At 41.1% G+C, this 26,160-nt stretch overlaps 1 protein-coding gene across 1 annotated transcript; it reads right to left on the bottom strand.

Annotated features, from left to right (window-relative positions):
* Positions 1–3,788: 3,788 nt before the first annotated feature.
* On the bottom strand, positions 3,789–12,558 carry CLDN18 (claudin 18). The gene is made up of 5 exons (XM_054984121.1): positions 12,339–12,558; positions 7,467–7,631; positions 6,151–6,262; positions 4,590–4,700; positions 3,789–3,936 (listed from the first exon to the last, which is right to left on the bottom strand). The coding sequence occupies exons 1-5, from the start codon at positions 12,556–12,558 to the stop codon at positions 3,789–3,791; spliced, it is 756 nt and encodes a 251-aa protein (XP_054840096.1).
* Positions 12,559–26,160: the final 13,602 nt, after the last annotated feature.

Below are 26,160 nucleotides of genomic sequence, written 5' to 3' on the forward strand. Positions count from 1 at the left end.
GCCTCAGCCATATGCCTGGTGGAACAACTCTGTCTTGCAGGTCCGGCAGAAGGATAGTAGGTCCTGCCAGGCCCTGAGCATTCCACCAGGTGGGAGCCAGGACCGAAAAGGCCCTGGCTCTAGTTGAGGCTAGGCGGGCCTCCTTGGGGCCAGGGAACACCACCAGCAGTTTGTCCCCTGATCAGAGTGTACTCTGGGGAATATAAGGGGGAAAATGGTCCTGTAGATACGCTGGGCCCAGTCTGCACAGGGCCTTATAGGTCAATACCAGAACCTTGGATCTAATCCAGTACTCCACTGGCAACCAATGCAGCTTGCATAAGAATGGTGTTATATGTGCCTTATTTGGCACTCTTGTGATAATACATGCGCTGCATTTTGTACCAGCTGTAATCTCTGGGTCAGGCTCAAGGACAGCCCCACATAGAGCGAGCTACAGTAATCTAGCCTAGAGATGACTGTTGGTTGAATCACTGTAGTTAAGTCACGGGTTGACAGGTAAGGGACAAGTTGCCTGGTCTGCCACAGATAGAAAAAAGAGGACCTGACAATGACTGTGACCTGTGCCTCCATTTTCAGGGAGGCATCCAAGATCACCTTCAGGCTATTAACTCTCAGAACTGGCACTAACGGTGCCCCATCAAGGGCCGGAAGCTGAAGTCCCGAACCTAATCCCCCATGGCTCAAGTACAGGACCTCCATCTTCATCGGATTCAGTTTCAGCTGACTCTGCTTCAACCAACCAGTCACGGCTGCAAAAGCATGTTCCAGGACATCTGGAGCTGGGCCGGGCTGGACGTCCATCATCAGATACAACTGGGTGTCATCTACATATTGATGACACCCAAGTCCGAAACCCACCAACTGGGCAAGGGGGCGCATATCGATGTTAAACAATAATGGGGAGAGTATTGCTCCCTGTGGGACCCCGCATACCAAAGGGTGGCGGGATGACAATTTCTCCCCAAGCACCACCCTCTGTCCCTGACCGTGTAGAAAAGAGACAAGCCACTGTAAGGCAGTCCCTTGTATCCCCACATCGGTAAGGCAGTGAGTCAGAAGATCGTAATTGACTGTATCGAACGCTGCCGACAGATCCAATAATATCAGCAGCGCCAAGCCACCTCGATCCAGATGTCTACGAAGATCATCTGTGAGAGAGACAAGCAATGTCTCTGTCCCATGTCCCAGGCGGACCCAGACTGGAAGGGGTCTAGGGCCGAGACATCCTTCAGGAATGCCTGCAGCTGTTCCACCGCCGCCTGCTCAATCACCTTTCCCAGAAATAGGAGGTTCAAAACCAGGCAGTAATTGACCAGGTCGGTGGGGGCCAGCTAGACATGGGCATGAACAGCATTATGAACAGAAAAAAAACAGGAACAGCCCAATCTGCTGTTCGTGAACAAGCTGTTCATGAGGCCCCAACCTAAACGAACAGGTGGTCATTGCAAGCCTCGTTCGTTGCCTTCGGCAGCCATTCATCAAGCCAGACAGTCTGGCACCTGCAATCAATCCCCTGGGCAACCAGAGGCAGGGACTGAACTCTGTCTGAACTCCTTCTGGCTTTCTTTCTGGCTTTAACCCTTCAAAGTACTTCCAGCAGAGAGTCCTGTTTTTGCCACTGAGAAGAGAAAATGACAGCCAATGGGGAGACCTGTGGATCATGCCTTTCCTGGGGTGCAATCTCTCTGAAACTTGGGGGGTCTTCAGAGGACAGTGAGGACTATGTCCCCTGAAAAATTGGTGGGTATTGGACATTGGGAAGGTCAGTTTGTAACCCCTCAAACTCGCTGCCAGCAGACACTGCTGTTTTTGCCAGGACAGGGCCTAAAGACAGGATCTTTAAAGGGCCAGGTAAGTGAGTTTGGAGGGGGGCTAAGTGGGGTGGGGGTTGGGGGTGGGGGTGGTTCTGGCCCCCACGAACAACGAACATGTCCGGGAACAGTTCATTCTCATCCATGTTTGTTGTTCATCGTTCGTGGATGGCAACGAACGACGAACAGGATATTCCGGGGGGGGGGGGTTTCCATTCGTGCCCATATCTAGGTCCAGTGATGATTTCTTTAAAAGAGGCCTCACCACAGCTTACTTGAAGCTGTGTATCTAGTGTATCTAGAATTGAATACCTTTCCCAGAAACAACAGAAAGTGAATGATTTTTTAAAAATATGTATTTATTTGTATGTAAAAAACCAAAAAAACCAAAAGTGTATTAGTACATTTTGTATCTTTCCATTAGTGAATGCCAGTAGATTGACCCTTCCACGATACAGACTCTTCCAAAAGCAGTGTGGCCAGCAGAATCGTCAAACAGGAAAAGGTTCTGCCCCATCCCTGGAATAATGGCAGATTTATTTATTTTTTGAACTGAACTCTTATGCTTTTGGTTCCGTGCCTCACTAGGAGAGAGAATGGTACAGAGAGAGCAAGTGGACAGCAACCAACCTGAACTAACACTTGATGGCACCGGGGCAAGAAATTTAGCCACTACATCTTTTAATCTTTAAAAAGGTTATATTGAAGTGCCACCAGCTTCTCTTCAAATCTGTCAGGAAGGAAAGAAACATCATGGGGCTGCTGCTGTGTCAATAAAGACTTCTCAACCCATGAAATCCATGCTCAAAATATAATATAATTTGCATTTCCTGGGGTATCATTAAAGATGACCATCTGTGTCTAAAGAATAGCAAAGTGTTTTTGCTGCTATTTCCAAAATATGCATCAGAAGTATAATAATGGTTTTAAACCCTTTCCCCAGTGAGTTCAGAAGAAATAAAATCAATTTGATATCATTGGTATAGATCAGATGCCTAAAGGCTGTACAAACCTTAGCATGCTCATTCTAAAGTTCATTTCAATACTCTCTGAGGAATTTCATCCGTGCCTCAGAACTGGGGTGCCAATCCTTCATATTAAGTGCCACAATGATTCAATATATGAATACAATATAAGGTAATAATAAGCATCAAGGCATTGTTAATGTCTAATTGAAGGCATGTCTGTCCCCAGTGGGCTTTAAAGAAAGGCAAATGAGATGTGTTTTAAAAAATGAACAGCTCAGAACAACTGTTTAGGAGGACTCAAATGTGAGAGTGGCACTCAGTTAAATGACTCATATTGATAGCCTATGGCAAAAAGGGAATTCCAAAGTAAAGCAAGGGTTCATGAATATTTGGCATATTTTATTATATTTTTCTAGGAGCTCATATTTGTTTTTACATAGGATGAATTTAATGCAATGAGCAGAAAGCAACCTGCAATTTTATTTGCTCTGAAATTCTCTGTGATTAGGTTGGGTTTTTTTTCCCAAACTCCATCTTAGATGTAAAATGGACAATATTTCTGTTTCATTTAACTTGGGTTAGGCATCTAAGAAATACTTTGAGTTTAGCATTATGTATCTTTCTTTGTCAAGGACAGCTAAACATGGTAAGATTTCATAAGGCATGAATGTCACCTGAACTAAACACTGTACACTGCAGTGGTGTACTGGTCTTAAATATCTACTGACATCTAGAAATTTCAGAGGGGTAAAGTAGTCTTTGTCTCTCCTTACAGTCAAAGTCAGTTAACCTCATAATATGTGCAGGAAGAAAATCAGAATTCTTTAGCAGGAGCTCATTACATTGATGGTATCTTACTGAGCATATTAATAAACATCCAGGGAAGAAGTTTTCAACACCGCCATACCAAACAAAAGCAACTAAGAAAAGATTAGACTTTTAAAAGACGTCTAAATCTAGAGGCTTAGTAAGCTGAGCGTAGGACTGCTCCTTGAAGGGCTTCTTTTTATACATAGTCATATTTTGAAGGATAGGAGCGTCTCCCATCATCGCTTTTGGCAGTTTCATATGCTGCAACCTTCTTGCTTTCATACGGAGTTCCAGCCTTGTAGGAGATATTTTTTCCTGATGCATTATAGGATACAGCTTTATAACTGAAACAGAAATAAAACAGCATATCAGTCAGCGGAACTGACTGGAGAACTCATAATTAACTACATTATTTGCTACTAGTTAGTGGATATAATGCAATTGGATAAATTCCATACATATTGATTGTGTATTTTGCTATAACATCAATTTAGGGTAGGATCAGCAGTGATGAAAATACAAAGATTTTTTATATGCCTGGTGGTGCTTCTGCCATATGTTTCATAACTACTTATTAAGGGCAAGGCAGTAATAGCCCAGTCCAGTGTGTCTTTACTTGGAAATATGGCCCACTGAATTCAGTAGAACATTCTGGCATAAGTGTTGGTAGGATTGTATCATCTAAAAATAACTATCACCCCCACTGATTTTCAGTGATGTGTTATTAGCAATAGACAGACTAGGAAAGTATGCAGCAATGAACATGCCAGAAACTACAGCAATTGGTAGCTATTGCAAATAGATACCAGCAATGTGTCAATGATTCTCTTATCTGCCCATTAACATGAAAAAAATCAAGCTAACCCCTCAGCTCCATGCCTTACTGTCTAATTTGCCTCTAAGAGGTAGTATAACTTATTGGCTTCTAAAATAAAGCATCTACCTTAGTCTACCCCATTATGATAATTGCTTCATATAAGTAAATATAATCACTCACTGGGTCTCTTCTGGCACCAGTCCTCTGCAGGCAATGCACATCATGATGCCTCCAACCAAGGCCAAACCCCCAGCAACCCAACCCACAAACAGGGCAGCGCCAAACGTATACCTATAAAATGAAAAGAATAGTAGTGCTTTAAATGTCACTCTGTATGTTGGCAGCCTGCCTCTCCAAAAGGTTTTTCAAAATATAGCTGCTTTTTAAGCCAGGCACTTACACCTAGTAGATATCAGTCCTTGATGCTGGAAGATCTACATCAGTTGAACTGTAACAGCTGTCATTTAAATGAACATGGATCCATTTTTCCTGACCTCAGGTTATGCACCCCAGTAAAAGGCAAACTACACATTAACATTTTTTATGAGTTACTTCACCAGACCCAATTTGCTGTCCCCAAAGTCCCATAGCAGCTGTGGGGAAAGGCATTTTTAAGTCCCCAGGAGCCTGACTAGGCTTGGGAAGAGGGTGCAGGGAGAGGCGGCATGGGGAATAATTTGCTTATCTTTGATGCACACTGTTAATTAAGGGCTGGGTCTTTTAACACTCTTTTAGTCGGGAAACTGTTATTTTAAGCTGTCAGTTGTCTGTTTTTATTATCTATGTTTTTATGCTGGGCTGGTTTTTTAATGCTGGATTTTAGTTAACGTCTTTTAGTGTTTTGTTTTTACTATTTTTTTATTTTATAAGTTATGTTGGGCACATTCCTGGAGAAATGGCATAAACATTTTCTAAACAAAATAAATATTTTGTGCATACACAGTTCCAAAGGTGGGCAAATTACTCCCTCTCCTGGCCCTTCCTCCTCCCCCCGCCCCCCCCCCCCGCCCTTACTAGGGAACCAGGAGGAGCCATCTTATCAAAAAGGAAACACATAATTTCCACCAGAGCTTTGCAATGTTGTACCAGTGTAACATTAAGAACTTGGGAAAGAATGGTAAATTAAGACTATAACATTCTAATCCTATGACTCAGTAGGAAGTAGTATCTGACTACATCCATGTATAAAGGAAGAAAACAACACATCTACTTTGAATATTTAACACAAAGAGCTTATGAAAAAGTTGGCAGGTGCATATAAAAGGTGTGGCAATGATGTGCTGCAGCCAAATAATCTGAAAGATGTTGCCTAGTGCACTGTTTTGAGCAATCCTGACCCATTCACATTATGCATTCCTCTAGCAAAGCCAAAAATCTGGTCCAAAATATTAGTATATGGCACTATTGGTAGGTGACTATTGGACAAGAATCCAATGAATGCTTGATAGAATGAAAAAAAACTCATATATAGGGCTGTTCTCAGTCTTATACCAGTTAAATTGTTATGGTCAAAGACTCTGAGGACTGTAGCATGGTATTGGTGCTGTTGAGAATTCTGTGTAACAAAATTTTTCGGGGAGAAGTGATGAAATTCTCAGAGTTCTCAAAAAAAAAAGAATGCTTGCTATACCAGTTGAGTCCATGGTGTAGATATGCCTTAAGTCTCTCATTGATCTGGCATAATAATGGTTAATACTCATCACCTGTCCTTGGAGCACCGAAAAGCAGGAGCTGGAATTACCTTGTCTGAAGTGTCTGCATCATTCCTGGTTGATACATGTTAGCCGTTGACATCCAGAAGTTTGTGACCAGCATGTTGGCAAAAACAGACACCCCACAAATGGCACAGAGACCTGTCAAAGAGAAAGAGCCTCACTCACTTGAAGAACAGGATATCTGAGAGATCTGATTGCATCCCAATGCATGTCTGCTGCTGTCTTTTTGCCTCGGGTGGCTAATCACCTCAGATTATATATAAAATGGTTTTCTATGGAAAACTATTCTTTAGAAGGAAAAAAGAGTAAATAGAATCCAGCATAGGATCACTTGCATCAAGGAAATTGTTTAAGTCATGTTTGAGCCAAGGCACTCCAGTTTGTTGTTCAGGAAAGCCATGTCATAGAAAGGTCAATTCTGATGAGTTATACTTTAAAACAATGCTATTATATATGAAATGATCAAATGAAGCTGCCTTATCAGACCATTTGTCTACCAAGGTCAGCTCAGCACTGTCTCCTCAGACTGGCAAGGGCTTTCCAGGGCTCTTCATTCTTTGTATGGGAGACGCCAGGGATTGAATCTTGGACATTCTGTGTACAAAGCAATGCTCTGCCACGGAGCTTTCCTGAAAATGACAGGGTGCCTTCTTCTTCATGATGGCTAGTATCTGTGAGACGGACCTTTTTACTGCACTGGCCATGGCAAAACATTATGGTTAATGTTACGTTGAGCTGACCTTTTCCTTGAGAAGAGATACCACTCTTCCTCGTGCAAATGGGATCTTCCCTGCCCACTTCATTTCATGTCAGCTTAACCCTGACTGCTGCTACAGCAACTTTTAATTTTTTATTTAAAACTCTTTTATTTTTGAACAAGTAACTTCCAAAATTGAAAAGAATTAGCAAAAAATAGCCAATTCCCTAGTTACACTGAGGATGTTATCCTTCATCAAATGAACCATAATCTGAGTCCAAAGCTAATAACTAAGGAAATCCAGAATGACATTTAGCAATTTCTTCCTCATTTTGGCATAAAGAGGAGGGAAATAATTAATTCTGTACAATTTCTATGGGTCCTGAACATGGTTCATTCTCAGATTTCTCAAGTGTTTTTGTGGCATCAGCCCTCTGAAGGCATATGGTGCAATAACAACAAAGTGGCATGTATAGTTTTCTTGCATTTGGGAGGCTTTATGGAAACATTAGTCATAGCGAATGGAGGGAATATCTGCTCATTGAACTGTATTACTGTATTACTCTTTTGCTGTGTGTTACTTCCAGGCTCTGAATTTCATTTGCCCTTTACAGAAGAGGTGGCACCTCGGACCCTCAGACTCACCAGCCACAATAAACATGACTCCAGAAGTCAAAGTCATATTTGCTTTTGCTGAATCTTCCATGTTGCCAATACGCAAACACTTCAGGGAAAAAATGGCCACCAGAAGGCCAAAAGCTCCTAGCACAATGCCCACAATCATCAGAGCCCTCACGGCCTGGAACATTGCTGCAAAATGCACAAGAAAATACATTTAATTAATAGCAAAGAAATATTTCTCAAATCTCTTAATACAACAAAGGGGAAACATTGCACATTCTAGAAGGAATTCTCAGCAGAGACAAGGTCCGGACGACCATCTGTCACACTGTTAATCTGTGCAGTACTCAGTAGTTTGCACTGTGCATAAAGCAGTGGAAATACGAGTATGGGAGAATTAAACCTCTTCATTCACCACAACCCCATCTAAAATGTACAGTACACCACATACTCCATTAAGGAACCAATGAGAAGTTATGACATTTGATTGGGGGTGGGGCTGTAAAAATATGGAGTGGTTTATTACCCAGCTAATAGCAATAGTTAATATCAATATGCACAGACATATTTAAGGTCTCACAGTTTTAGGAGTTTGTCCCAGTTGTATGTGTTGCCATTCAAATATACGAACCATCCTGGGAACAGCTATGGGCTAACTTTCGTAATGGTCTAGGAGATTCAGGAATCCTTCTAGCAGTTGGACCGCTTTTTTTGTGATTCATTCTAATCACAAGGTATGGACTTATCAGCCAATGCAAGATAACAAATGTTAACTGTTCAGACATTTCTAGGCTCCCATTCATTAACATAGGTGTGATTTCACTATTAAGCATGAGGAAGCAAGAGAGTTAATGGAACTGTGCTATCAGTACCAAAGAGTGGTCACTGTACATTGTGTACAGAACAGAACAAACAAAAAGTTATTGTGTTCCACTGTCAGTTGCCCCAGATCCATCTTAGTGGTTTCTGTTTCATCAAGGTCAAAATTACAAGGATGTCTGGTCTACCAAAAAGTAAGTTCCAAGCTTGCAATAGTCATTAGAAGAAATGAATATTCCACATTAATTCTAAGGTCACTCACTACAGAAAAGTTGGTATATCCCATTACACCTTGTCAAGATGTTGCTAATGGTACCTACCTACCCTAATTACACAGCATCTCCAAATATTTACCTGCCTTCCTTATTTGTTTCAAAGCGGATAGGACAATTTTGTTAAATTTAGACTTACAGAACCGGAGCATGTGTAGAGTATTATTCCATCACCATTGAACTCCAGTTCACACATGATATTATCCCAGCATGAACATAAGAAGAGCCCTGCTAGATCAGACCAATGGTCCAGTGGTCCATCTAGTGCAGTATCTTGTCTTACACAATGGCCAGCCACTTACTCTGGAGGACCAACAACAGAGCACAGAGGCTGAGGCCCTCCCCTGATGTCAGATTCTGGCACCCTTTATTCACAATCGCTAGTAACCATTGATAGACCATCCTCCACAAATCTGTCTAATCTCCCTTTAAAGCCTCATGCAAGGACGGTTGTGCAGAAAATAACCACAAAAATCTATCTACTATTGCCATGCATGTGTTCATTTTCTCCTGCGTGCTGGGGCCCTGACCTGGATGTCCAAGGCTAGGCCGATATAGTTACATCTCAGAAGCTAAGCAGGATCAGCCTTGATTAGTATTTAAATGGGAACCACCAAGGAGGACCAGGGTTGCTATGCAGAAGCAGACAATGGTGAACCACCTCTGCTAGTCTCTTGCCTTCAAAACCCCAGCAAGGTTAAATGTGAATCAGCTATGACTTGACAGCACTTTGCCCATACAATGACATACACACAGCAAAATAGAGAAATGTGTAATTGCCACACATGACAGTATAAATGAATGTATATGGGTTTCTTTGTGATACATGTACACAGGGCTTTTTTTCTGGGAAAAGAGGTGGTGGAACTCAGTGGTGAAAGTCAGGACCACACAATGATGTCACTTTGGGTCAGCTGGAACAAGGGGGGAGTTTTTTAAAGTTTAAATGGCCCTTGGCAAAAATGGTCACATGGCCGGTGGCCCCGCCCCCTGATCTCCAGACAGAGGGGAGTTTAGATTGCCCTCTGCGCCACTCCAGCAGCGTGGAGGGCAATCTAAACTCCCCTCTGTCTGGAGATCAGGGGGTGGGGCCGCCGGCCATATGACCATTTTCAAGAGGTGCCGGAACTCCATTCCTCCGCATTCCCGCTGAAAAAAAGCCCTGCATGTACAAAAATATCATGAATGAACTAGTAACTAGCAGCTGTGTGTAGTAGCTCACTAAATGCTAATTTAAATGCTATGGCCCCATTCAAAAAGTTACTTTGGTGAAGGGTTAGGGGTAGTAGAATAGTATGGTTTATACTACTGTATATAGCTTGTATTGCTCTTAGTAGGATTTTACTGTGTAGTATTTGCATCATTTAACGTGTCATGTTAATACTTATATGATTCAGTTTTGTTTTCAGATTTCTGGTTGGTTCCATATTTCTGCAATCGAAATTTTATTGTACTATTTATTGGATGTTCCATCCTGCTGATTGTATTGACTAACTCTGTGTAATCTGACTTGAATCCCAATGAGAAATCGAAAGTATAAAGTTAACAACAACAATACATGTTGAGGCCATCAAAAATTCTTGTATGTGATTACCTCATGGTAAAAAGCCTCTTACCCAGTGTGTTGGCTCAAATTTCTGCCCTATTTCCATATCAGAACAACCATGACATGCAAAGCAACTGTGGAGATATTGCATGCATTTGGAGACACAAAAGGCTTTTAACATGCTAAAAATGAAATTTCTTAGACATTTAATAAGAAAATACCAATTTAGGAACCATTTTCAAACACAACTTTCTTTTAGAAGGAGGAGAACGGACAAATATGATATGAATGTATTATGAGTAGGGGTACTAGCTAACTGAATCCTTTTTTGATTTATTATTCACCTTATCATCTCTAACAATCGTAATCAGAAATAACAAAACACACACAGAATTAAGACAATAGAAAGTGAATATATTAAATGATGTTCTTCTCTGGTCCTGTAATTTCTTAAGGAATCCTAAAAGCACAATATATATTTATAGCTTGAATATATTATTCAAATGTTAAGAAAGGGCCTATATAGGCCTCTTACCACCTGAGAATGTGCATACGATATCACATTACAATGCACCCTTCTAACAATAGTTGACTGCGTGAAGAAATCTAACATTTCAAAGGACAAGTAGGCTAGCCATGTGTCTCTATGACTGGCTATCTTCCCATGTGTAGGGAGATTCTGTCATGAAAGCACATTCAGACATATGATGTCCCACATTATTCTGAGGTAGTACACACACACCTCTGAGAGGACTTTAGAAACCCATCAGTAGTAAAATTTAAGGTACATTAAAAGAAATCAGAAACCTTAATCTATTAATAGTGAAGATTTAGAATAGCTATCAAGAAGCAAAGTAGCATAAGACACAGGAAATGTGAAACATATTTAGGTATAAAAATAAAGTGTAATTTTAAGGATATATATAATGATGATATTCCAAAATGTTTTCCAAAAAATTAAACAAAAAGTACATGATGGGAATAATGTGGCATCTATGCAGTGCCAGTTACCTTCAGTGTTTACTAGAAACACTGTTTTGATGGCCATTTTAAATCTTATATGCACCTGTTGTTCTGAGGCTGCTAGGAAATCAAGTCAAGCCCTAGAACTTGACTGAGGGTCAAGATACAAGCGAGGAATGACACTTGAACGGCAAGTGAACAGACTCACGTGTATTCCTCCCTGTTCACTTGCATGTATTGATCAAGTGATCAAGTGGAGTGCTAGTGGAGCACAAATGAACAGGGAGAAATACATGTGAGTCTGTTCACTTGCCGTTCAAGTGTCCTTCGTCACTTGTAGCTTGGCTCTCAGTTGAGCGGAGAGGGCTAGTAGGAGATTTGAGTGCAAGCACGCTTCTTGCAAATAATAATGGGAATATTTTACATGACTCGATAAAAGATTAACATTGTTATAAAATCTAGATAGTATTCTAACATATGTTTTAAAAATATAATTAAAAAGATATGTAAAACAAAAAATCAGTTTTCAGAATGGGTAAAATACTGAAAACTCATTTTGAATATTTATGATAACTTTGATACCATTCTTTCAATATTAATACAATCTGTTTCTGTTAAGTAGTACACTGTTTTACGCACATGGAATCATGTGCATAAAACTACTGAAATTATATTGAGGAACATGAAAATACTTACAGAAGCAGATACCTTATTGAGATTTGGTGCATCCTCTATTAGTAAACCATTGACAGTAATATTCAATTTAATTATAACAGAGAATTATAGCCAACCACAAAATATAATTATTTATATAGATATGGAACCTTCTCAAACCCAGTGGCTTGCAGCCAGTAAGAAAATTTAAAGGTTTAATCAAATACAGCCCAAAGGGGAAAAAAATCCACTGAAATATATAAAATGGGGTCGTACTAGCCACTTACAGGGCAATCTTAAGCAGCGTTTCACCCTTTTAACAACTTCAATGGACTTAGAAGTGTGTAACTCTGTTTAGGATTGTACTGCTAAATTGAAAAGGTTGATCAAAAACTAGAAATATGATTTAATTTTAAATACCGATTTTTCAAACATGAAATCTATGGACCCCACAAATTTGGTATAAGATTAGAGCTATGGCAGCTGTATCTACATTTACAGCCACATCTGTTCAGCCACAGTAATCCATGTTTGGTCTTCATTTATATTAGCAAACTGTTAAAACACTGCCTCTTGTTCATCTGTGAAAACTCGTGCTTTCATTACATTTGTATGGTAGCCTTGGCTAGCCAGTGCCCCTACCTGGTAGCCCAAGAATTGTGAAATAAGGCCGACATTCTGTAAACCCCGAACTCTGACTGACACAGCTCCTCCAGAGGCCCTGATACTGGAACACAGCTGTCACCGGGTTGTCATATAAGTCCTGGGTGCTCCACATGTCCATCCCCGTAGCAGCAATGCAGCCAGCTAAACCCAGGGCTGACACTAAAAGTCCCATCACTTGGCAAATTGTTGTGGACATGGTATCTCCAGTGCAGCCAGGAGCTGCGGTACCACTAGGAAGGCTTAAGGGAACACTGAAGTCCCCTTCACTGTACAGAAGGCTGTAGCTGCCGTTATCAGATGGTTTCCATTAATAGACTTTGTTTGCTCAATGTGTTTTTGCAAGATAGCCCAGTTTCACTCCTGTTGGCTAATGTTGTATGCTTTGGGGTTCGTGGGTTTGGAGACTGGAACATTTGCCTCTTAGAAGTCCTTGTTGTTTCAGAGTAAACCGGTCATCATTGGTCAAGCATAGAGTAACCTTCTTTGAAAAAACCACATTGTACTATTTGTATGATCTTTTCTTAACACATACACACCCATACCCATATTTAAGACATATTCAATGTACCCAAGTTACTGATTGCAAAGGAAAAGAGAGCTGAATCATTGATACAAAATAGAGATTATAGACTGGATTCTATAGTCTCTTACAGTCAATACAAAGGTCTTTCCATTAGTGAGGGAGGGGGCCAATTTCCCTAGTTCCCTTCTTCCCCTCCAGATCTCCATATTGCACCAAGAATCATTCTAGGGAGTCCCCTGAACTTCAAGGACAGCCTTTCAGAGGGCATGTAGACTCAAAGTGGAAAGAGGTGGCAGAAATGTTCCATTCCACAAACTGAGCTCTGTTCAGCCCGGTGGATTGGATCCTATGACCCCCTTCTGCAAAGTGAAGAATCTTGCTCCAGAGAAAGAAGTCTTGCTTTAGAGGAAAAGGCTCCTCACTTGGTAGACAAGCAACATAGAATTCAACCTATTTTCAGTGCTTCCTGAAGTGACTTCCCCTCATTAATGCCATCTAAAATCAATTTTTACCCTTGCAGCAGCAGCAATCAAGCAAGCCTTTATTGGCATATATAAAAATATAAGATTTTAAATACAGAAATGAGTCCATATAGAATGAGATTAAAATTACAGATAGGAGCAGGGCAGCAGGGCAGCAAAATCAGTATGGAATATTACTTGTCAGGGCGTATAGCCATGGCACTGTAGAGAAACTTTGCTACTATTTCAGTTATTTCCCCATCTGGGTTGTCAAGCAGAAACTGAACCTTAAAATCATCAGAAAACTCTGAAAGTTGGGCTAATATAGGATGTAGAAGATCGCAGCGTGGCACCAGATAAAAAGAGCACTGGAGGAAGAACATGAGAAACAGTTTCAACACAGTCCATCAAACAAGGACACCTGCTATAAGAAGGAATCCCATGAAATCTACCAGATAAAATGGCTGAAGGAAGAACATTAAATCTGGCCAGAGATAAGGCTCTACGTAAATTGGGAGCCAGGAGTTGGTAAAGGTATACTGCTGGGAGACTTACATTAGGGACAATCCCCAAGTTTAGGGGAGAACAAGTTCTATTAGCAGAACTATAGAGAGTCTGTAACTCTAATCTCAAAAGACTGGATTTTATTTTTGAGAAGGCCTCAGACTCAAATAGCAGGGATAAAGTTTCTATAGATAAGTTCAAGGAACTTATTTTAGCTTCAGTACAGGCTGACCAACTAGAGTTGGCAAATTCAGATAATAAATGATATGTATAACTAGGGGGATCAGAATTAAAATGGCGTCTCAACCAATATTTGATAGTGTGAAGCCATGCCTTGGTGGCCAACAGATTCTTACCACACTCTAAGCATAAGGCAGCATATGGAACACACATAGGAACCCCTATGATTTTACGCAGAAAATTAGAGTGAACACGTTCAACTGAATTGTCAATAGCATCAGTCCAGAGCGGGGCCCTATACAATAACTGAGCTCCAATTTTAGCACTGAAGGCTTTAAGAGCAGCAGGCACATATTGGTTACCTCTATCAGAAAAATAGAAGTGAGGGTGAAGCTACAAGTGACGAATGACACTTGAACGGCAAGTGTATTTCTCCCTGTTCACTTGCCCTCCACTCAATCCACTTGCTGTTCAAGTGTCATTCGTCACTTGTAGCTTGGCCCTGTGATATTGCTGCAGCATTAACTTTGGCTGCATTAATAGCCATCCTATGGTGGGAGGTCCAAGTAGCATTAGATTGGAAATAGACACCCAGGATTTTTACCCTTGCAATGGAAGTGAAATGGAGCTTTTATCTATGTCTCATATTTAACATTTTCTTCTTACAGTGTGATGTCTCTGTTGACCCTTAACTGAGAACCATAACATTTGGTGGGCAAGTTTGAGACACTACTCTGCATTTCATGTTGAAGAGCAAGGCTGAGCCACATATCTGTTTTCAAAGGGGAGAGAAAAAACTTTAAACACTTTCTTTAAAACCATTCTAGAAGAGTTACGCTTGTTGTTAAAAGTCTGAGAAAGGGAAGTGAGAAGGTTGCCCCTTGAATGAGCGGTGTCAATTATAGCGATGTTATTTTAGGATAGAAGGAATACCGTTGGATCTTTTCCCAATTTACTCATGTGCTGTTTTTATACTTTTGGCATACATCCTATATTTCCGACTGATGAAGACAATATAATGCTTTGAGCCACTAGACTTGCATAGCAGCCTCACTCTCTTACCTTTTTGTAGACCTTCTTGTACACCTTTTGTAGACCTTACCTTTTTGTAGTCTGACATTATGGGTCAAACTTAACATGGAGGTGGGAATAGGATTGCTTACCCAAGTGGGGCCAAGTGTTCTCCCAGAATTACAACTGATCTCCAAACTATAGAGATCAGTTCCCCTAGAGAAAATGGCAGCTTCAGTAGACAAACTCTATGGTATACCACAGAAGTGAAATCTCTCCACAAATCTCCCCCCCCCCAAACACACACACAGGAACCACCCCCAAATACCCATGGATTTCCTAGGCTGGAGTCGGCAGTCTAGATAGGAGGATATTCTCAGGCTTATCTACAAATCTGTGACACAGCCTGTGAAACCATGAGTCATTCCACTATATCAATAGTGAGCAACTGTTTTCTGGGTAGTACATCTAGAACAGGAAGTTGGAACCCTTACCTAATCTCTAGCATTGTACAACTTCTTTATACTCTGCTTTTATATTAAAAAAAATAGATTTGGAGAAAAAAAGTTTAGACTTATCTAACCCTAATATAAATCCATGAAAGAAATATGAGACATTTCAATACAGACACAAAACCAAGCATCTCCAAAGGTACAAGAACAGATCATAAGAGCCCTTTTCTTTCTAGCTTGTCTTTAGCAGAAAGCTTGTCTTAACAGAATAAAAAGCTGGGCTGATGCGACTGTTTCTTCTGTTGGGGAATCATTCATTTTCCAGTGCTTGTAAACCAAAGTACTTTTTAAACCACAGTTCTACTTCTGTTCCCTGAAATAATCTTTCTGAGTCTCCTCTTCATAAACATCCCAAAAGGTTGCTTTGAAGAGCATTTTTAAAGCACTAACAAAGCAGCAATATTATAGAAGATTCTGAGGCCCATCACTTGGATCAAGACTTTCGGGTTCTTGAGGTAGCAAAATATCTTGGACTGACCTTGAGGGAGAGAAACATGAAAACACAAGATGGGAAGCTGCAGCAACTTTATGCTGTCTGAGAAATCATTCTTGGCGTTAACACTTGCTGGAACATTTTGGTTAGTTATTGGTTCAAGTGGGAGAGTGACCTGTTATCTTTATTTCAGGTATTTCCTAAGTAACTGTAATTATGGTACCTCCGTCCTAATCATATATGTTATGTTTTGTCCATTGATTTCAGTTAGAAATCTCCACATGCCACACAGAAGGGAGACTTGTCACTTTAGAGGTGGTTGTTGAGAAAGGCAGAAGGTCTGTGAGAATTAGGAAATTAATCCTGTTTCTCTGCTGTGGAGAATAGCTCTTGGTAGTGATATAAATTTGCCAGACTTCTCTGCCAGATGCACAGCAGTGAGTTACAGGGACCTTCTGGACTCCAGCCTCATCTATTCAGAGCTAACACATGGCTGCAACTGATTTACTTCAACTCTGACCTAGAAACAAATCCAGCTTTTATCCAATCATTGCAACAGACACAATCAATACAATACCCTTCTTGAGAAGCTGAATGGGAGCTATCATTAGAATGATGAGCTACAGCTTTACAGAGAGGTTATTATTCATAGGCCGTTGCATGAATGTGATATATTATAACTGTGTGGGTGGTAAGGATGCCATTCTCCCACTGGAGGCAGGGAATCCCCCGCTACCATCCTCCAACCCCCTTCCTCTACTCACCTGGCTGGTGGGTGAGAAAAGATGGGGGAACATAGCTCCGGGCACACTCCCAGGGTGGTGCGATGATGTCACCTTTGGAAGTGACATCATTGTGCCACCCCTGAGAGCACTCCTTTCTCAAATGGGCTGGATCGGGCCTCTTTGGGGCCCAAACTGGCCTGCTGAGAAGTGTGCACATGCTCCCATGCTCATGCAATGACATCACTTCCTGTAAAAGGTAAACACTGAGTAAGTGCTCGGTCCCCCCTCCTGCCAGAAGGGTGGGAGCACTTGGCATCCCTAGTGGATGGGCAGGCATCTCATGATAATGAAGAGGCTGGATGTTTATCTGAGAAAGAAATACACCATTTCTTTATGTTCTTGGACACTGATACTAGTGTTTCCACTTTATTACATTTTTATCCCGCCCTCCCCACATGCAGGCTCAGGAGAGTTCACAACACATTTAAATACAAAAATTGAAATAAAATTAAATCACAATAAAATATATAAAACCAATCAGAAGACAGCAGTGTCAGTACTCACATAAGAGGCTGTACTGAAACCATAAAATGCAGATGGTAAAAAGATGGAACGATCATACTCAGGTCAGCACAGCAGGGGCATGGACAGTCAGAGGGGACACAGTCTAGTCTCAGCCATAGGCCTGGCAGAATAACTTTGTTTTACAGGCCCTGTGGAAGTGTAATAAGTCTTGTAGGGCTCGGATTGCCCGTGGGAGTTCCACCAGTCCGGACCAAGGGCCAAGAAAGCCCTGGCCCTGGTCGAGGCTAGACGAATGTCCCCCGGGTCAGGAGTTGGGACCACCAGCAGCTGCTTGTCAGCTGAGCACAAGGCTCTCCAGGGGACATATTGGGAGAGGCAGTCCCGCAGGTATGTCGGTCCCAGTCCATTTAGAGCTTTAAATGTCAAAACCAACACCTTGAACTGGATCCAGAATTCAACTGGGAGCTAACACTGTATCAAACATTATTCTAGCACATACAAATACTTATGGTAGTATGACAGTATAGCTACCCTTATCTTCTTAGAGGCCAGAGAAGTTGAGACCCAAACCCTTATAGCCAGCTCGGGAAAGCCGCGAAATCTTGTCGGAAGGTTACAGCAAGCCTTCCCAGTAAGGTAGACACTGAATGAGCTGAACTGCTGCTCTGTGGCCAAAGACTATTTAAGTCAAGGAAATATGAGACAGAAGGTGACAATTTTAATGACGTCATAGGAGGAGCCTTGGCTCAATGGTACAGCATTTGCTTTGCATGCAGAAGGTTCCCAGTCCAATCCCCAGCATTTCCCGTTAAAAGAACCAGATAATAGGTGAGATGAAAGGCTTTCACCAGAGACCCTGGAGAGTTCCTGCCAGTCACAGTAGACAGTAATGACCTTGATAGGCCAAAGGTCTGATTTGATATAAGGCAGCTTCATGTGTTCATTTCAGAGGAGGTAGTCATGTCAGACTGCTATAGCAAAACCAAAAAGGAAGTCTTATGATGCATTATAGCATAAGCTTTAATGGATGCATCTGATGAAATTGGCTTTATCCCACAAAAGTTTAGACTATAATAAATCTATTAATCTTTCAGGGGCTATAAGACTGCTTTTTTAAAAAAAATACATCTTAGACATGGCTCTCTACAAAGTATGTAAACTTTGGATGGCATTTCCATGGGCCTTTGTATTTTATTATTCCCCCAAAGTCTGGCTGTAGGACTTGACTCTTACAAGGTTCCCTCATGGTGAAGTCAAAACTGCAGAAAACATTGATGAATCTCAGAGGAGATGATGATGATGATGATGCAAAGGCACCAGAGTACGAATTATCCTCAGCTGTGCAGAGTGGTTTTTGGACCACCATTGCTCTCACTGCCCATTTTAATAGGGGTACAGGTATTTGGGGACAAATAAGTGGGAATATAAGTGGGAAAACACAGTGCTTTTCAGTGAAAACAATTTGTATATCCATCTGTGCGTCATCAAATAATAAACTGTGTTGCACATATAGATTTGGGAATCATTCCTAAGTTCTAGTGCTTTTACTCTAAAACAAAGAAGTGCCAGTACTCAAGATGTTTGCCAACTTGAGGGTCCAAGCCCACAGGCTGAAAAATTGCCAGTAATTGCAGGAAAATCTGCCAGTACTGCATACCAGCACATATCACCAGAAAAGAAGCTCTGGTCCTAACTGATAAGTTGGTTAAATGACTCTTACAAGGTTTTTAAAAAAAAACCTCAGCTCTTAAGAATGCCATGAACTCCATCTCATTTCTCATCTTCATATAAAAACTCTTCTAGGCTACTCACTTAGCCTGTAGCCCTATTCACATGTTACAGTGAACCCATATACATCCTGCATGTATAACTGTAAGAAACAGCTTGTAAGAAACAGCCAGCACATTTTCACTTTACAAATGATACTGGAGATGAGTGCCTAGATAAATGTAGGATTTTGTATCACACATTCAACTGCACATGTGTTGACTGTAATATGAGACTTATTCAATGTACATGCAAAGAACAATCAAGTGCACAATGTACATGGATTGTATGTGCATTCACTGTAACTTGTGAACAGGACTTACGTAAACTGGTCATGTTATGGAGTCACTCACAACTAGAGATGGGCACGAACCGCATTACGAACTTCAAAAACCCACGAAAATGGTGATCGCAATCCGGTGGTTCGTTATCGGCCATGGCCAACGAACCAGCGGTTGGTGAAAGCCTGGTTTGGTGCATTCGGCCGTGGTTCGGGAAGCCAGACACTCAGGTGCCAGCAGTCAATTCCCCTGGCAACAGAGCCAGGGGAATGCCTGAACTCTGTCTGCGCTCCTTCTGTCGCTCTGGAAACCCGAATGGAAGCCCAGCTTACCTTGATCGGCAGGTCTTCCTTCCAACCACAGAGCTGCAAAGCAGTTACAAGCTGGGAGAAGACACCCAGGGGAGGGAGGGGGAAGGGGGTGTCCTGTAGCCACAGGCACTCCAATCTCATTCCTGCAAACCCTGATAGGCAGCTCTGATGACCAAACACAGACCTCCTGTGTTGCTCAATGGGACTTGTGCTTATAAATAGCTGTGGGCTCCCAGGCTGGGGTTCACTTTCAGCGAGCAGTGGAGTGGGACAGAGCTCTTGTTTGCCATTTGCTATGCAGAGTGGAATTTGGATATATAAATGGCAAACCTCATGAGGAACACATCACTGAAAAAAAGTGGCCAGCCATATACCCAGTAGCCATGTGAACAGACAAAGTGAAAATAGTCATTGTTCCACTACTAAGGACAGGGGCTTTTTATCAGAGTGATATTCTGAATGTGACACAACTCAGATTTTCTGAATGAGAAGCACAGTCACTTCCACCATTCTCCAACAAGTTACCACATTTACTTCAGTGAAAAACAACCCAGAATATAAAAGTTAAATTAATAAAGAAATAAATAGAATGCAAGATTACCCTCCCAAGTAAAAACATTATTATTGTTGCTGTTGTTGTTGACCATAACTTATACCTGAATGTAAGGTTATCCCTTACATTTGAGAAAATATTGCATGTTCTTGCTAGGGAACAAGAATGTCTCTTTGATGAGCTAACAATACTGCAGTGAGAATATGCTTAGATGCCAATTAGCCTGGATTTTATTGAAAAGATGGTAGCAATGCAGCTGATGCTGAAGGAGTATCACTTTCAGATCAACAAAAAAGCTTCAATAATAATGGGTGAGACTGTATTAGAATGGGAAGCAAGTGGCCAAATATTTCTGAGCCAGTTCAGTGAGCCTCTGGAATAGCTGCTCCTATTCAATTATGGGCAAACCCACCTCTGTTTTAATCCCAATCTGATTGTTCTAAATTGTATTGCAAATTGTTTTATCTCAGACATATTCTCGCACTCCTTTGTCCCAGCTGTCCTTGTCCCCTTCCTCTGCCTGCTATCTGTTCAAACCCATCCAACAGAGAAAAAATAACTTTGGAAGGAGCTGCTTTCCTTGGTTGTCTCAAATATGAGGGTGAAGGATTGCATGCCTTTTCCTTAATATTCCAACCTTGTTCATTTTCTCTGCCTTAATGCCAAAACTGAATGTATTTATTGAGTGTTCTGAATTGGATCAAAAAAAAATGTCTGCATTCTCATACTGCCAGCTGGGAATTGTAGGTCAATCCACTAATTTCTGAGCATGCAACAACATGATGAATATTGCTAATGGATGGATGTCACAGACTACACAGGTGCAAAAGCAGCACAAACAACTGAAAATGTAGCTGATTTTAAATGATGCATGGTGATCCAGGAACACGTGTAAGCTAGCAAGCCAATACACTGTGAGCAGGTTTCAGCAGTGGCTGCCCAGCCAACCACCATGCTGAATGCAACCCACAATGCAGATGCAAAACCACTCGAAATATTGCTAATTTGCATTGTAAACAAATCATCTGTAGAATTGCATGTGGCATTTGGCTTGAGAGCAGGGTAGGGTTTAGTGTAATCCCCATACTGGTTTTTCAACTGCTTGGACCACTGCTGCTCTTTTACCTTCCACTCCACAGAATGTTTTGATTGGGGCTGGGTAATATGGGCCGCTGTCTAGAGTTGTTTTATTACTAAATTGTATATTTATTTTTGGTTTGAATGCAAACTTTAATGTAAATTTTAATACTGATGTTATCCACTCTTGGGGAGAACAGATTATAAATCCAATCAATCATTTCCTGCCTTTTGCAAAAATAAAATGAATGGTCCTTTTAATGCTTATGTTCCAATGTGCACATTATACCAAGAAGATTCAAAGAATCCCAGTATGGACTCAGCAGCATCTCAGGCAGGAATTGTTTTGTATTTCTAAACTGCTATTAGCTGCTTTGTGCTGTGTTGTAGCACAAGGAACCAAATATATATTCTTTGCCACTGAACCACACCTTTATCCCAGTTTCAGCAGTTCACACCTCTTTTATCTGCTCATTCCTCAGACAAATGTGCCTTTGACACTAATCGCTGCACCCATTTAGAACATTTGAATGTTATCATTGCTGGACCTGCAAAATTACCTGTAGCTCATGTTGACTTTAATTTTAGCAAATACAGCCTACTCCCACAGGGTGACATCCAGCCAGTTTAAACTGGAAAAGAATGAAAATACAGCCACACCCACTTCTATACAGTACATCTCCAGAGGAAATGATATTAAAAAGTGAATCATTGTAGACCCATAGGTTCAACAAGCATCTTACGGCCCAGATGATTCATGTGATTTGTAACATCAGGGAACTAACATTCTCAAGTGCTGTGGGGCTGGATTCAGCTCTTGACTGCAGTATGAAGGGAGGTGGAGCTTCAGCTCCCCCCCCATGTGCCATTTTCCAAAGCCAAAAAAAGCTGAGGGAGGGGCCTGTTTGCCCAGCTTTCCATGTATAGAAATGTTGGTTCACTGAAATTACGTGTCACACACATCATCTAATAGAGTCTTTACACAGCCAAGTTTCAGAGGATGATCTGGAGAGATAACATGAAGATCATTAGAATTACTTTGGGCCAATTTGCTTCATTATCCTTAAGAATTTGTCATCATTGCAGGTATACATGCTCTTCCTAAAGGAGCATGCACATAGTGGTTAATTTGGAAATGAGATATATGTATGTAGGTATGGTTGCCAGGTCCCTCTATCCTCCTGCTGGAAAGGTTGGGGACCCAGCACTTACCTCGTGCCAGTAGCATGTTGATCATGCATGCTCTGGAGCCACTGTGATGACATCACTTCCGGAAGTGACATCACTATGCCAGCTGTGAGGGCACTCCCATGTCCCAAAGGGGGCCAATTCAGCCCATTTGGGGCCCAAAATCAGCTCTAAATGAAGCACGGGAATGCTCCCACGGCTGGCATGACGACATCACTTCCAGAAGTGCCATTGCTGCACTGGTTGGGAGCACACACACAGCACACATTCATGTGGTGCCTGCTGGCGGTGAGCAACCTCTGGGAGTTTGCCACATCCCACCAAACGCCAGACGACGGGGCAAATCCCTGGGAGTTTGCCCACCACTGGTGGGCACCTGGGAACCCTATAGGGCATCTGATCTTCACAATCTACATATTTGGAGATTTCAGTCTACACTGATGCCACATACATCCACACAGAAAACTGGTATATTTAAAGTGCAATCTTAAGGACACTTTCCTGGGAGTAAGCCCAGTTGACCTTCATAGACTTCTAAGTAGGTCTGCATAGGATTGTTCTCTTAGTAAACAAGCAGCAAACTCATTGCTGAATAGAGATGGGCACGAACCAAAATACGAACCAAAATCAAGCACAAACCAGGCCAGTGCGTGGTTCGCGAACCACGGTTCATCAGATCCCATTTCTGATGAACTGCCATGAACTTTTAGGCTGTTTGTTTGGTTCATTTTTTGGTTCGTCACTGCAGATAGCCTGGTGCCAATTAATCAGTTTCCTAGGCAACAAGGGATGGACTTCCTGAAGACCTTCTGCTGACCCAGAAGTGAACTTCTGCTGGCCCAGAAGTGACCTTCTGCTGACCTGGAAGTGATGATTTTCTGACCTGGATGTGACGTTTTCACGAACCAAATGAACCAGTTCACGAACCAGGGGCAGGTTCATGAAAGTTCGTGGTTAGTGGTTTGTGAAATCTGACAAACCACGAACCACATGGTTCGGGTTTTTTCTGGTCCGTGCCCATCTCTATTGCTGAATAGTGTGTACAGGCTGGTTATGACTTCATAAAAAGCAAGCCAAATTACCATACTTATCCAGCATGCAATTTTTATTTAGTAAAATAGCAAGTTAATACAATATTTATTCTGGTGTTCGAGTTGTCATGGATTTCCTGTTCATATTCTGCAAATAATCCAGCCAGATCCCATTTTCAAATTTGGATGTGGGAAGAGATAAAACAACAAGGAGGAGAATTTAGGAGTTGTCAAATGTCTTGTTCCTCTGCAAGCACTGTGATGGGAGATGGTGGTATAACTTGGCTTAGCATTGTCAGTACTGAAAGTATATGGACCAGTGTAGAATTATGCACAGTGTGGATAAAACTTTGTCAAGACAAAGAAACAAGAAGGGCTCACACATTGTTCTGATTCACACATTGTTCTGATTCCATTCTTTCTAATATTGAGTCACTGTTGCATTCCATATGAGTTGCTATGGAAATATCCACTATAGATTCAAAACTGGACCCAAAATTATGCAACCACCGACACACACACAGTCCTTTTGTTTTCTGAAATTTTAAACATGCATATTTAAGGCACAATCTATCAGGAATTTCTGTTGGAAACTGTGCCACTCCCAGTGATTTCAATGGGGTAAATTCCAAAGAACTTCCCATTTGCAGTTACTGTGACTATGGTAACTAATCGGGTCTATAACAATTCTCAGTATAGTGTTTTACAATCCTAATTTTATTCTTTGAATATCAACATTGTGAGGGAGTCTTGTGAGAGAAGACTGTGACTTGTCCAAGACAGTCTAAGCTTCATGACTGAGGAGATATTTTGAACCTGGCACTCTGACATCCAAACCCAGCACTCATCAGATCAATCTCAATGCTTTCTATGGAATCTAAATTCTCCTCAAACATATAATTTTGAGACCTTAGTATGTTGGTTTTGTATGTGCATGTGTGTGTTCTGTCATTGGTTTGTACTTCAGGCTGAACAATCCTATCTGCGTAATATAAATAGCAATGGCTTCGTTATTTTACTGCTAGCTAAATGATTAATGGACTGGTCCTATGCATAGTTAGGCATGCCTATCTATTGATTAGCAAAGGGTGCAAATAGGACTGAGCTGCATGACAATCATAATAATATATTTTTTGACCAAATAGTCAAAGCTTGGCCAGAAAGGAAGGAAATGGTATCAGGGAACTAGCAAAGTAGATTTTTGGTAAAACAACTGAATCCCAGTTATACTTTCAGTAATGATCAACATAAACAGGCATTTGTGGATATATCTCTCAAGCCATCCTTGTGCAATTTTATTGAAGTCACTGTATCTACTTTAATACAAATAGCTTGGATCGCACCACCTTGAATCACATTTTCATCATCTCTTTTCAGATATTTTGCATTAACCTATGTACAAGCAAAAATAAATCTCAAGGACTCTGTTTTTACTGCACTTGAGAGCTGAAGAGCATAAGGGGGAGGGGGGAAGTGTAGAAACCAAAATGTCAATGATGCATTTGGGTAGCCTGGCTACTCCACACTGATCTTACTGTTTTATTCACTATGACACTATTGTTCATAATATAAATTGCTATTGTCAGAATAATAAATAGGGCTTTATAATGGAAATGCTGGCAGACCCATTAACTATGTCCAAGCAAGTGAGGTGGTTGTAATGCAAAAAAGGGTGGGGCACTGCAAGAAGCCTGTCCCTCAGTCTTGTAATTTTCAGCTGTACAGAAATACATATTGGTACAATTTGATTATTTATACATATTTGTTCTTCTCTAAATATAGCTGTCCATTACTCATTTGGAGTGGTAGAAAGATCTTTCTGTCATAGCCAGAAATAATAATAATAATAATAATAAAAAACCTAGTAAACATGGGACTGAGCCACTGGCAAGGCTGTTCTTCTGCAGTTGTCTCCAAAGACTACAAATGTCATACAATATATAATAAGAGAGAAAAGTGTTTCCACTACGCTTCCCCTTAAGAAAAGCTATATGCTGCTAGTTTTTTTTTTTTAAAAAAACTTTTTCTAGCTTTGTACTAACATTTCCCAGCTACCAGACGTTTAGAAGTAAACATTTATGTGTATATTCCCCGAAAATGAACACAAAGATTTTTTTCTCCAGATGCCCACCCCCCCTTCCATAAGGAGGCATTTACATGCTAATTGATTTGGTGTGTTAGGACTTTAGGATGACAAGTTAATTAAAAACATATACAGAATCTTGCATAAAACCACTCGTGTCTTTCAGATTGATTTTATTTTGGCCAAGAAGGCGGTGATAGCTTTGTTTCCCATGTCTCCCGATGCAGAGTCTGTTTCCAAGTGGTTCTTTTTATTTTAAAGAGTCAGGGAAGTGAGGATAGAATATTTTAGATTTGAGCTAGCTAGCAGCTTTCTTTGTTTTGAACATCAGCTGAAAATGGACTTTTTCTGGTGATGAATGAAGAATTGCCCCCATAGCCATAAAAGCAACTGAGGAAAGCGCCTCCATGGACAAACTGCAAATGTAATAACTAGGTTTTCTTCAATGTGCCATATACTGGCTCTGTGGCTGATTTTAAGCGATGCTTCACTAACTGCATCTCCAGCCATGCATTTCTCTGTCCAACTGAGGGCACCTTCCAACTTTGTTGCGTACGTTCACAGTCATTATTAACCATAATATGCCATTATTTTTCTTTTACTAGAGATATGATACTGTTATGTATATCTCTA

The sequence above is a fragment of the Eublepharis macularius genome, chromosome 6 (genome assembly GCF_028583425.1).
Source record: "Eublepharis macularius isolate TG4126 chromosome 6, MPM_Emac_v1.0, whole genome shotgun sequence".
Classification (NCBI taxonomy): Eukaryota; Metazoa; Chordata; class Lepidosauria; order Squamata; family Eublepharidae; genus Eublepharis; species Eublepharis macularius.

Coding starts and splice junctions, on each gene's coding strand:
- CLDN18 (XM_054984121.1), bottom strand. CDS start 12,558: ATGTCCACAACAATTTGCCAAGTGATGGGACTTTTAGTGTCAGCCCTG. Junction 4,701..6,150: donor ATGCAGACACTTCAGACAAG/GTAATTCCAGCT, acceptor TTCATTTTATAG/GTATACGTTTGGCGCTGCCC. Junction 3,937..4,589: donor CTGGTGCCAGAAGAGACCCA/GTGAGTGATTAT, acceptor TTTCTGTTTCAG/TTATAAAGCTGTATCCTATA.